The sequence below is a fragment of the Papio anubis genome, chromosome 18 (assembly GCF_008728515.1).
Source record: "Papio anubis isolate 15944 chromosome 18, Panubis1.0, whole genome shotgun sequence".
Taxonomy (NCBI): Eukaryota; Metazoa; Chordata; class Mammalia; order Primates; family Cercopithecidae; genus Papio; species Papio anubis.
This window is the reverse complement of record NC_044993.1, coordinates 72,564,204-72,577,111: the sequence shown is the minus strand read 5'-3', so window position 1 is coordinate 72,577,111 and position 12,908 is coordinate 72,564,204. Positions and strand designations below refer to the sequence as shown.

Sequence of the window (12,908 nt, the reverse complement as noted above, 5' to 3'; positions counted from 1 at the left end):
GGTAGAATAAAAGCGAAGGAGTCTATTTGCTTAAAAACCCTCAGCCAGGCTGGGTGTGATGGCTCACACCTGTAATCCAGCACTTTGGGAGACCGAGGCGGGTGGATCATGAGGTCAGGAGTTCGAGATCAGCCTGGTCAACATAGTGAAACCCTGTCTCTACTGAAAATATGAAAAAAAAATTAGCCAGGCATGGTGGTGGGTGCCTGTAGTCCCAGCCACTCGGGAAGCTGAGGCAGGAAAATCGCTTGAACCCAGGAGGTGGAGCTTGCAGTGAGCCGAGATCACGTCACTACACTCCAGCCTGGGCAACACAGCGAGACTCTGTCTCAAAAAACAAAAACAAAAACAAGAAACCTTCAGCCTATCTTTAGTGAAATGCTTGGTGGGCTACAAAATGCCTGCATGATGCTGCACTGGGTCCAAACAACCCCGTGTCCTAAATCTGTTAAGAGAGGAACAAGCCGTAAGTCCTTGAGTTGGGCAGAAAACACCTAACATCTGTATCTGAGGGGTCAAAACTGGCCCACAGCCCCCAGAACCAGAACCCAAGGCTGCCTGGCCACACTGCAACCACAGTCCTGGTGCCTCCTCTGCCTGGGTGCGGCACTGCTTGGCCCCATGGCCACCTGAAGGCAGAGCTCCCTGCTGGCATCGGCCGGAAGGAGAAACTGCTGCGATGTGTACAGTCGGGGCCGGGCCGCCAGGCCACCCGCTGCTAATATAAATGTTTAGTTTGGCTGCTTCTGGCCTTCCAGCGAGCTGAGGGGATCAGTTTGGATTTTGAGGCCCATACTGCTCCAGGAATTGGTCTTCAACTGATAAAGACTGGAAAGCATTTACGGACTGACCGTCCGTGACACACTCAGCGCACAGCGTGGAAATCCGAGCTTCACGTCCACGGTACACACTAGCATGGATAGTTGGCTTTTATCTTCCCTGCTCAACTTTTTTTCTGACAAGGAATTTTTGTTTCCAATCATATGCTGAAATTAATTGGTTTTTTGCTCTGTTTTGTTTTCTTCTGGATGGAGTCTCACTCTGTCACCCGGGCTGGAGTACAGTGGCCTGATCTTGGCTCACGGCAACCTCCACCTCCTGGGTTCAAGCAATTCTCCTGCCTCAGCCTTCTGAGTAGCTGGGACTTCAGGAACGCATCACAACTGCCCGGCTAATTTTGTATTTTTAGTAGAGATGGGGTTTCTCCATGTTGGTCAGGCTGGTCTCGAATTCCCGACCTCAGGTGATCTGCCTGCCTCAGCCTCCCAAAGTGCGGGGATTACAGGCGTGAGCCACTGCGCCTGGCCACATGGAAGGTTTAAACTGGCCACAAGGTCAATTATGGTCTGCAACTACCTTTATATTAAGTCAAAGCAATCAAGGAGGGCCGGGCAGTGCTGCTCATCTGCACGGCTAGTGTGGAAGGTCTGGCATGGGGAATGAAGGATTGGCCATCCTGCTTTAGGACAGTGGGCCGGGGTCCTGCACCCTCTCGGACACCTGTGTGACAGGCATCATCACGGCACATCGACGGAGAGCTTGCTCCAGGCAACCTAAAGCCACACCCTTCTTTTACCTGTTTAGTTTCCTTCTTTGATTTTCTACCCTTTGGACATTAAGATCTGTGAAACGCTCTCGTGAAGAGGAAAGGATTTCTAGATTCTCTGCAGAATGAAGAAGAAGGTGCTTGCAGACAGCTCTTGATTGACAACCTCTTTTAGAGCAACTGTAATTGTGTTTCCACCTGGCTGTTTTTAGCGTTTACTTGTCCAAACTTCTGTTTAGGAGCAATTATTCCCAGAGGGATGGGTATTACGGATGTTTAGGAACGGCAGAACTTTCCACTAGGAAGCAACTAAATAGCCCGAGAGGCTCCCAGCGCCACAGAGGCTGAGAGCTTCCCATGTGGCTCCCGCAAGCTGGACAGCATTTCATCGAGTGGGAAGACGATGAAATACACCACGACGCACTCACGAGAAGTTAACTATTTCAACAGGCGAACCAAGAAGGAAGACGTGGGGAAAGGAAAGAGCCGTGAGCACGCGCCATCTCCCGACATCCCGGTGGGCGGGATCCTCACCTTTTGATGAGCTTGATGGATTTGAAGGCTTCGTCCATGTCTCCGATGGTGATGAAGAAGCTGAAGTGGAGCATGGCGTCCCGGGTGGCCTTGTCGCAGTCCTCCAGCCCCACGAAGTCTCTCAGGGGTCTCCTGGACACCATCTGAGGGATGTGGTGGCACCCAGGCTCCCTCTCCTCTTCTCTGTCTGCTTCTTCTGGCTAAATGACAAAGGACCCAGGTGTTTGTTAACTCATATGTAGAGCTGAAGCCCTCGCCCAGATCTCGTCCTCTAGATTTAGCTCCGTTATGGGGAAGAAATCTCTCCGCAGACAGACACAGATATTTAGCAACAGGTCAAGTCCCTGCCAGATGCACTGAAAACCTTTAGGGTCACTGGCAATGGTCAGAGCTTTTGGCTCTGGCTTCAGATAATGGGTAAGCAAAGGCTGCCCGTGCATGAATTTGTTTTTTAAACTCTCTTAAAATTAAGTAACAGAAGCATGATTTCAGGTAGAATTTTCCAAAACAATAACCTGGACAGGCTGTGTACCCTCTATGGGTGTTTTTCAAGAGAGCCCTCAGCCTGGGCAGTGAGGCCCTGCATGGCACAGAGGGGGATGTGGCTGTGGGCCCAGTGTCCTGGGCAGTGAGGCCCTGCATGGCCCAGGGAGGGACGCGGCTCTGGGCCCAGTGTGGGAGCACACTGCTATGGCTTGCTGGAGCCCCATCCTCGCCTGAGCATGTTCTCATACCCAGTTCCTGGAAATCAGCGCTCCCGAGGGACCACTGACCCTCCACAAGCCCCTCCAACTGCTTGCCTCGTCTTTAATCATGGGTCGCTTCCTCCGTGAGGCAGGGGCTCCGCACGCTCTCTCTGGGCTCTAGCCCTGCCCCTCATCTGGGTCCCGTTTCTCTGAGAGCACACGCACTCCCCTGCGTGAAACGGATCACCTCATACCCTTCTTGGGTCAGGCTTCCCTGGTCTTGCATCTGCTGCTATTGTGTGACTTCCTGAAGGGTGACTCCAGCCACCTGCCTCCCCAGCTCTGCTCCCATCAGCTCACTGCTCCCACAGAAGCTGACCTGCAGTCCTGGTGAGTAGGCCTCACAGGCGAGGTGGCACTTGGCCTGGGTCTCAAAGAAATCTGGGGGATTTGTCAGACCCAGTTGTGATGGGGAGCCCCTTCTTGGCACAGTGCAGAGCATAAGCAAAGGCCCTGAGGCCCCACAGAGAGGCGCTGGAGTGGAGGGCCTGAGGATGGAGTGACTGGGGCCCATCTGCAGGGTGCTGAGTGCCGAAGGGTTTGGACTGCTTCTGCATTGAGTGGAAACTGTCCGAAAACGTACACGCGCAAAAACAACAGGGAATTCCTGCCTGCTGTGGTTTAACAAACTGCAAGGAAGCGCCCTCACCTCTGATAACAACGGCAGCTTGGTGTGGACCGAATGGGTACCTGGTTCACTGTGTGAATGTGAATTCTCATCATTCACTATGTCCTGCTCACAGCTCTGTGAGGGAGGGACTGTCAATCCCAAGTCACAGCTGACCAGTCACACCGTGCAGGGGCAGGGTCCTAAGGGCTGCTGGACCCAGATCCACCCTCATACCTTGGAGAAACTAGGCTGAGCCATTTGAAAATGTGAACAACGGCAGTGTTAACAGACAAAAGACCTCATGGCTAGTCCTCACTGGAAAGTGAGACTCGAAAGGCTGAGTTACGGAAACTCCCTCTATTACAAATGTTGGTAAACTAAGTTCTTCCTGTGTCCCACACAGCAGAGGAAAGAGCTGTGTCCCACGTCCCAGCCATGGCCACAGCTGGCGGGCTCCTGATGAGCTTTGCTAGGTGAGGGGTGTCCGGCTCAAATAAAGACAGCTGACGCTGAGTGTCTCAGGCTTACGACAGACCTCGGTAAAAGTGAACATGCAAGCTAAGCAGAAGGCATCAGTGCACAGACAATTGTACGGAAAACAAGGGAAGAAAAGGACCTCAGGAAAACAACCTGGGGGAGCAAGCGACACATGACCTGGGTGTCTGTACTTACGACTGCGTCATACACGCCTGCTCTCTGGAACAACAACTACGAGGAGCGGACGCATGCGGGAAAGTGAGAAACGAGAGAGAAAAGAACAGACGCGTGAGTGCGCGCAAGACAGAAATGCCACCATGCAAAATTAACGGGGAAAAACTCAACAGAAATAATGTAAAACATTGTTAACGCTTTGAGTTCTGAAATCAAAGAGAAATTAAAGCACGTGAGAAACGTAAAGCCAGCATGGAATTCGGAGGAATGCCAAGCTGGTGACACTTGTCTATTAAAATACAGGAATTAAGGAAACACGCATTGACAGAGCAGGGAGCCCTCGATTTGGCAGATCACACGATGCTTTCCCAGTCTTCATGCAGCTAGACTGCCTCCACCGCAGGGAGCAGTGTGACGCACAAACCAGCACCATGCCAGTCTCTGCTGGCTGTGCAGCCTGGCTCTACGTGGTGACCGGGAACACAGCCGCCAACTGCAACCAGGTTCGCATTTGTGTGAATGCTGTTAATCCATCACTGCACACAAGGTTCCAGCAGAGCCCGAGGACCAGAGGCCAGCACACACCTGCTCATGTCACTGTCACAAGTTAGGAAGTGCCCCACCCCACCACCACCATGTCCTTTATGCCAGGTCCTATGAAGGTGAACACCAGCTCGGGGGTGTGCGTGGAGCTGGTGCGCCTGTGGTCCACCGTGGTGGCTGCTGGTGCAGTAGCATCTGTGTTGGCTTCCGTGGCCATGCAGGGCTGCCTGTCCTTCCCCTTCCCGGAATGTCCCTCTGGGGTCTATGCTCCCTCTGTCCCAGTTTAAATGCTCCCTCAACCCACCTTGGGTTATAAAAGTAACACAGGCTTACTGAAGAAAATTAGAAAAGTACAGAGTTCATTCTTAACGTTGATAAGCCACTGATTGTGAAAATCCAAAAGCAATCCAGGTCAGAGTCTACACAGTTTAGTCCTTCCTCTGATGTGACAGTAAACAGGAAGTGGTAGGGAAGAAAATGTACATGTTTGCTGAAGGAGTGTATCTAACAGGAGAGAAGCTTCCACGTTTCATGGAAATAAAAGCAGCAGCAGAAGCTGGTGGCATGCTAGGTCCTGAAAGGTGGGAGCTGGTGGCCCCCAGCCTCCCACCTGCAGAATCCCTCAGGGGGCTCACAGGCTGGTGCCAGCTGGGACATGAGTCTGAGCCTTAGGTCAGCCAGGCTCCACTCTGAAAAATCCCCACACGTGACTCGGGATGCTCCCAGAGGCTGAGAACAACAGGTCAGTGAAGCGAGGGGAGCAGCTCCCTGAGAGTCAGGCTCAGGCGCTCCAGTCACTGGGCCCCAGAATGCTCCTGGGGCACACACAGGCTGCTCTTCTGCAGAGAAGCTGCAAATCCTTTGATCAGCGTGCCCTTTCAGAAGCAGAGAACGTTTCAGGTCCAAAAGGGACCTTGGAGACATGGGGACCAAGTTGCAGAGAAGTAAGTAACTTGTTCAAAAGAACCTATTGGGGTGTGTGTACTGATGACGATCCCATTCTCGCAATAATTTAAAAACATGTCCATGCATGAGTCACACACGGATGGGCGTCCAGAAGCCAGAACCCTACTGAAAGGAGCCACCAGCCTGCCCACAGTGGCCACCTCCAGGCTGGGATTACGGAGATTTGTACTGTTTGAGTCTTTACTTCATTGTTTGTAGTTCCTAAGATCCCTACAGTCAATGTAGAAATGCGTGATTTTAAGAAAGCAGCTAGAATTTTAGAAAGACAGAAAAGCTAAAAGGTGTTGAGCATTCAGGGAAAAGTCAAGGGGGAAGGGTGCAGAGTCCTGAGTCCTGAGTCCTGAGCGAGAGCTCCTTCACCTGGAGATACCACTCATCAGCATGACTTCTCTCTATCCTGAGAGCAAAACCACTTTCACTTTTCCCAACAGACCACAGTGTTTGCTGGAATTGCAGGTGACAAGTTAGACTGGATGGCTGACCTTGTCTACGGAAAGGGAAGCCTGGAAGAGCCGTGAGGGCTAAGTCACATTTCAGCTCCCTGGGACGCTTGCAAGAGCCCAGCCAGGCAAGGGGAGAGATCAGAAGATACCTGCGCAGATGTTGTGGCTTCGTACCTTCCTTGTGAAGTAGTAATAAGGCACTTCCATCCCCAGGAGACTGTGGGAGGCGGCAGGCCGGGGGAAGCTCTCATGAAGCAGGAAGCCATGCTCTTCGGAAATGAAGAAGGACAGGATCAAAACATCTGCCTAGTAGAGAAAGAAAAGTTCTGTTCTGTTGTGTTTTTTTAACTTACATAAATTTCTGGGGTACAAGTGCCATTTTGCTACATATGCTGCGTCACGGTGCAGTCGGGTTCTCTGCTCGGATGATACTATCTTTTATCTGTTCCACCTGGGAAAAACCAACATGTCTACTAGAAGGACGCACCTCGTCCAGTTTGCGACCACTGGACTCTCCCGAGTGACTGTTTTTCTTGCAGCAAAGGCTCATCATTCCCACCCTGAATTGGTGACTGCAACTCAAAAGAGCTTTCATGGTTTAAAAGTTCTCCCCCTTTGGCTGCTTTACTCTGATTTAAACATCAACAGTGATAGGCCGGGCGTGGTGGCTCGCACCTGTAATCCCAGCACTTTGGGAGGCTGAGGCGGGTGGATCACTTGAGGTCAGGAGTTTGAGACCATCCCAGTCAACATGGTGAAATCCTGTCTCTACTAAAAACACAACAATCAGCTGGGCATGGTGGCAGGCGCTTGTAGTCCCAGCCACTCGGGAGGCTGAGGCAGGAGGATAGCTTGAACTTGGGAGGCAGAGGTTGTGTGAGTCGAGATTGCACCACTGCGCTCCAGCCTGCGTGACAGAGTGAGACTCCGTCTCAAAATAAATAAATAAATAAATAAATAAATAAATAAATAAAAAATCAACAGTGGCACCACCAACAAAGAGCCCGCTTCCGAGGAACAGGGAACATGCAACACAGAAACACATGCTCTGTGGGCTGCTGCACAGAAGCAGGACATGTGCCCGCACCTGCAGCTGCTTTGCACAGGAAACCAGAAGAGGTGGAGGGAAGGCAAAGCCCTTCCTTGCTACCTGGTGTGAGTTTAGCCAAGGGCGCATCATCACAGAGCAGACAAAGAGTCCTAGGATCAAACTGCCAGGAGACCGCCCTGCCACACCTTCATCTTCCCCAGGTGCCAGCCCACCCGTTCTCCTGACTGCCCAGGCCACCCCACAGCCTCTGTCTTGAAGTGGCGCCTCTGGCAATGTCTTCCTCTCCCCACTCTGGTGGTAGAGATGCCACCTGGACATGTCCTCCCACTCAGTGCCTCAGAACCAAGGATGGATTTGCTTCTGAACTCAGGGTCGCAACACTGACTGCAGATAACTCTTTTTTTTTTCTCCTTTTGAGACGGAGTCTCGCTCTGTCACCCAGGTGGAGTGCAGTGGTGCGATCCCGGCTCACTCTGCCTGGGAGGTGGAGGTTGCAGTGAGCTGAGATCCCATCACTGCACTCCAATCTGGGCAACAGAGAGACACTCAAAAAACAAACACAACAAACAAACGAACAAAGATTTCTTTCCTAGAGAAGCACATGTAGCAGTCAAGACAACAAGAGAACCAAAAAAATGCCATTCAGGTCAGAGTCAGACAGTAAGTGTGGAGCTGGCCCACAGGCATAAACCTCAAAGAGGAGACACCACACACCGTGGCTTCTCTGCATAGCTCAAAACAGACCTAGCAATGGCAACTCCACAGAGGGTGGTGTTGGGGTTACAGTGATGCTGCCGTCAGTGGGAGCCATGAGGCAAATGCTCTACTCCACATGAACGAATTTTCAGGACCCCTTTCCCAGACCCCATGCTAGGAAGACGTTTTAAATTAATTCTTAGTATTCTTTTTTAGAGACGAGGGTCTCAATATGTTGCCCAGGCTGGTCTCGAACTCCTGGGCTCAAGCGATCCCTCCTGCCTTGGCCTCCCACAGCGCTGGGATCACAGGCGTGAGCCACCATGCCCGACCCATGAAGGTTTTCAGTCTGGCAAACGGCCACTGAGCATGTCTCAACTCCAATACAACAGGCAGGGCGTACCGCAGGGCCAGCGCGCCCATCACGGGGCTGCCCATCTTCAGACTGAGGCTGGGAGCCCAGCGTCTCCTGCACGGCTTCACACACGAACAGCCGGGGCTCGCTCTGGTCCCAGAAGTGGTTCACGGGGACGTAATTTTTCAGTCCCTCATCTGCAAAGAGGTGGCTCCTAAAAGACAAAGGAAGACCCGTCTGAACCCCGAGGAGGGCACTCCTGCTACCAGTCTCCCTCCCACACACATTCCCAAGGCCTCCAGGTGCTGTCCCAGACCATGGAGTCCACACGCTCAGCTCTGGGAGGACCTTTGGGGCCTCACTGCCATGCGCCCTACTGGAACGTGTTCTTAGATTTTAACAGCTGGGCTAAGGGTCCAAGCAAAGCCCGGTTTGAAAGGACCACAGAAAGATGATGCTTTGATTCTGGAGGCCTTATGGGGGGCCCAGAAGAATCCCCAAAGCAAAAGGGACCCTTTTCCTTTTCCAGGACCAGCAGGCCAACCTCGAGGTGGGATGGCATCCCTGGTGGGCGGGGTCGAGGCTTTGGCTCCATGGTCATGCCGGGTTCCCGGTCCCCACCGCTCCCTGTGCTGTGCTGCCCCTTGTACCCAGGTCCCTCCCATCTCTAAAGTTCCATGTTGGATGCGTCCAGAACTCAACAAAATGCTGTGGGGAAACACAATGACGTGCCGGCAGAGGACACACAAGGTCTCGAGAGAGCAGGTGCCCAAGGAGAGGAGGCCTATGAGCCTCATTCGCCGCCCCCAGGGCGTGACGAGCCCAGGCTGCGGAGTGGGACCCTGCCAGGCAGCACGACCCACAGTGGCTACAGAAGGACAGGACCTGGTGCTGCAGAACATGCAGATCCCGCAGGAAGCTGCTGCACCCAACAATGGAGGTACCCTCACAGCCACATCTGGCACCAGTGCAGAGCAGAGCAGAAAGCAGGGCAGAGGAGTGAGTGCCATGATCCAGATGAGGCAGCTCTGAGGCCCGCAGAGCCCGGGGACATAAGCTGGTTCCCGTGAGGCGAGACCAGGCTGGCACAGGACAGGAACGGACAGAAGGAAGGGGGCAAGATTTGAATGCCCTCAGAAGCTCCCACAGCTCCCACGGGAAGCCACGCATGGCAGGCGCAGAGTCGAGAGGGAAAAGCATGAATGAAAAGACATTTTGGTATGAGAAAAGCTGCGGACCTGGGTAACGGGCAGTGGGGACTAGAGGAAAGGTTCAAGGAGCAGCCCAAGAACAGTGGCAGTAGGGGGAGAGCTGGCACTTGGCCGAGTCAGGCGTCATCGTCTGAGGCGGGAGAATGGGGCCTGCACTCGGTGAGCTGTGAAGATGCAGAGTTCCACAGGCGGTCACCAGCAGAGGGATGAAATGAGGCCACCAGGTGAAAGAAGGTTCCAGAACTGTATCTGAGGCAGAAGGTGTGTGGGAGAGAGAGGCAGGGGGAATCCAGGGAGGCTGGACAGAAGGGGTGTGTCTGAGGGTGGTCAAGTAATGGAGGAGGGGAAAAAAAAGAGAGAAAACCAGCTCCGAGCTCAGCCGTGTAACTGCTCTGCTCCTCTGTGAGCGTACGCAGGCCCCAGGGCGCCCGTCCTGCTTTCCTGCCCCGCGGGCCTGGCTCACACAGGTCGGCGGGCTCAGCTCCGCAGCCCACTTTTCTTTCGCGCCTTACTTTGTGCAGAATCAACCATGAACTAACTGCAAGTGAACTATCATCAGCACTCAAAGTTCTCCAAACGCGCACTCAGTCACAGAAGGAACTCCAGATATAGTGAACACAGACAATTATTCTCCCTAGAAGTATGTTCTTTAAACAGGCAAATGCCCCCAACATCAGAGGTGCGGATGCCCCCCAACATCAGAGACGTAGATGGGTCTGAGGCCACCCCATTCTCTCCCTGCAGTGACTCATGGGCCACTTCTACAGACGCCCGGCCAGAGCCCTTCCAGAAGTTGCAGTTTCCACTCAGCTAACTCCAGAACCTTCCACCTGGAGGACAGAGACTAAGGACTCAAATCTACCCACTGCCCGAGTGTGCTTCTGTTTTCCTCTTTCTTTTTCCCACTGGTGCCTGCTGGGGCCTTGTGAAGTCTGGCGCGTACCTTAACGACAACCCGCCCAGAAGCTGAGAAGTAACTGAACATCATTTTTTCCAACAAAATCCTCCTAAACCACAATCTTACTTATCAGTCTCTTGCTCGTTAAAGGACAGTGTCTCTCTCCGATCAATTTGTCCAGTCTTGAAGTCAAAGATGGTCACTGTGTCCATTTCAACATCGTAGAAGCAGATTTTGGAATCGGGGCTGCTGTCAGCCTAGAAGAGAAAACCAGAAAGCTCACGACGCCTGCCCGGACCGGCGGGCTTGCGGACTATGCCAGGGACTGACGCAGCACATGCCAAGAGAAACACACCCAGTGCCACCAAGTCCACAGGTCGCTCAGCTTCCAAGCACTAGCATGCTTTCAGCATTCGCAATTTGCTGGTTTTGGTGTTTTTTGAGACAGGGTCTCGCTCTGTTGCCCAGGTTGGAGTGCAGTGGTGAGATCATGGTTCACTGCAGCCTCGAATTCCTGGGCTCAAGAGATGCTTCCCCTCAGCCTTCCAAGTAGCTGGGACTACAGGCATGTGCCACTGTGCCCAGCTAATTTTAAAATATTTTTGTAGGGATGAGGTCTTGCTATGTTGCCCAGACTGGTCTCGAACGCCTGGGCTCAAGTGATCCTCCCACCTCAGCCTCCCTAGCAGCTGGGATTGCAGGTGCGGTGCGCGATAACCTTTCCCGGCTGAAACTCCTTGATTACAGCTGAACTTTTCCACTGTTTCCTTTTGCCATGGTCGAGTAGGCCCCTTGCTCCAGCCCCTGCCTCATCCCAGCCCCGTGCTCTCCCCTATGGCACCTCCGGGACCCTGTGCTTGCCCTCTCTTTCAGGTCTTCCCATCAGTGTTAACCCCCTCAGAACACACCCTCGACCTTTTTGAGGTTCCTGGCTGCCTCCTTCTCCCAGTGGCCCCACCTCCCTGGCGGCACCTGCTCACCTGGCTTCCCAGGCCCCATCTGGGTTCTCAGGGCCACAGTGGCCACCGTTTTTCCTCCTTGGGGACATCCTCTCGCCTGTCCCTGTGCTCCACCTGCAGCCCTGGCCCTCCCTTCTGACCAGGTGTGGGACTGCCCACTAGCTGCCTCCCAGGCACCTGCCCTTCTGCTCATCCACCTTCGCTGCAAACGTTTCCTTTCCTACCTGGCTGCAAGGGTTAGAAACACCTCTGCAGTCCTGTCCTGCCCTACCCCTTGGCCAGTCCATCGCCAAGCCCCACTGTGGCTGCTCGAGCCCTCCAGTGGCTGCCACAGGGACCAGATAGGCATCTCCACCCACCAACCCCTTGATCCATCTTCTAGAAACAACCCTCTAGAAATATGATATTGATGTTATCCTCATCCTTCTGCCCTGAGGTCAAAGTCAGCTCCCACCTGCATCAGCCTCGGCCCTGCCCTTCACCACGAGTGCAGACCCTTGATGAGGACAGGCTTCGCCAACGCAGGCCTCTGCCGTCTGCCCTCTGCTGTCCCCACCTGTCCTCACCTGCTCACTCTTGCCTCAACCTTGGCTGGGCCATCACCCCCTCAGCAGGCCTGGCCCGAGCTCCATAGCAGCGCAATGCTGTGCAGTTCCACACCCTCTAAGCACACATGCCTCCTGCCCTGCTCATCCACAGGTGGTGGGTGGGGTCCTTGTGCATACCTGAGCACCTCTGTGTCCATGGTGCCTAGCAAAGCGTCTGGCCCACAGCAGGAGACCAGTTGTGGCCCTTGAACGAGCGAATGAACAAGGGAACTGGCACCAGCAGAAGGGAAGGAACCAAGGAAGGAACCAACTGGCTCCAAACAGCTTGCCATGCCCTGCCACCCCTGCCAGACCCTTCCACGTGGCTGCCACCAGCCCCCTCACACACCAACATCACCATGCCTCTCTAAGCAGTACACCTGAGAACTCTCTAACAGTCCTGTCCTTCCTCTCATGACAAAGAGAACTGAGTGGGATGAAGGCAGGGATGAAGAGGAAGCAAGCAACTCTCCGATGAGGAAATGACTGTTCCGACGAAGGAAGACTTGGAGAAAGGCAGCGGACAGAAGGTGGCAGGTGGGGGAGGGACAGAGGCTGGGTGAGGACCATGCTGGGGAGGTCCCCGGAGAAGGTGGGAGGGAGAGACCCGGGGAGAGGAGGGAAGGAGGGTGGGGCTGAACAGAACATGGGACAGGAAGATCCACACAGGAGGAGAGAGGCACGAGCAGGCAGGAGGCCCAGCCTGGGAGGATAGCGGTGAGGAGGCGGAGAGGGCGAGTGGACGAAGGGCAGCCTCACCTTGCTCGGGAGGATACTGATGGTGCTCCCGCTGCTGCTGCACCGCAGAGAAGCGATGCCCCCCGCCCCGGGGACCAGCTCCGCCAGGCTCCTGCAGCTGCAGTGTGCTTTGGCCTCTCTGCAGGGAGGAAGAGGGACCTCAGTGCCAGCCAGAGGCCCAGTTTCCCATTCTCCGCCCGCCCTGAAACCTCTGTTCACGGGCTGACTGCCGCACAGCTCCTCGGCTGCTTCTCACCCTGGGTGGTACGTGTGCACCATGAGGTGGAGCAAACGCAAAACACAGGGTGAGTTCTTCCACCTCAGGTGCTCTTACGAACAAATATGAATATGAGTGCTTCATCCCCTTCCTCTTG

The 12,908-nt window shown here is 54.0% G+C and overlaps 1 protein-coding gene across 4 annotated transcripts in view; it reads right to left on the bottom strand.

The window, feature by feature from the left end:
* Positions 1 to 12,908, bottom strand: part of IFT140 (intraflagellar transport 140) — a 103,107-nt gene that overhangs the window by 47,683 nt on the left and 42,516 nt on the right. For all 4 annotated transcript variants that reach the window (XM_021931630.2, XM_021931633.2, XM_021931632.2 and 1 more), the window contains 5 exons: positions 12,556 to 12,673; positions 10,377 to 10,507; positions 8,190 to 8,355; positions 6,214 to 6,345; positions 2,081 to 2,280 (listed from right to left, as the gene is read on the bottom strand). In XM_021931630.2, coding sequence (XP_021787322.2) covers positions 2,081 to 2,280; positions 6,214 to 6,345; positions 8,190 to 8,355; positions 10,377 to 10,507; positions 12,556 to 12,673 — 747 coding nt within the window. The remainder of the gene's footprint in view (positions 1 to 2,080; positions 2,281 to 6,213; positions 6,346 to 8,189; positions 8,356 to 10,376; positions 10,508 to 12,555; positions 12,674 to 12,908) is intronic.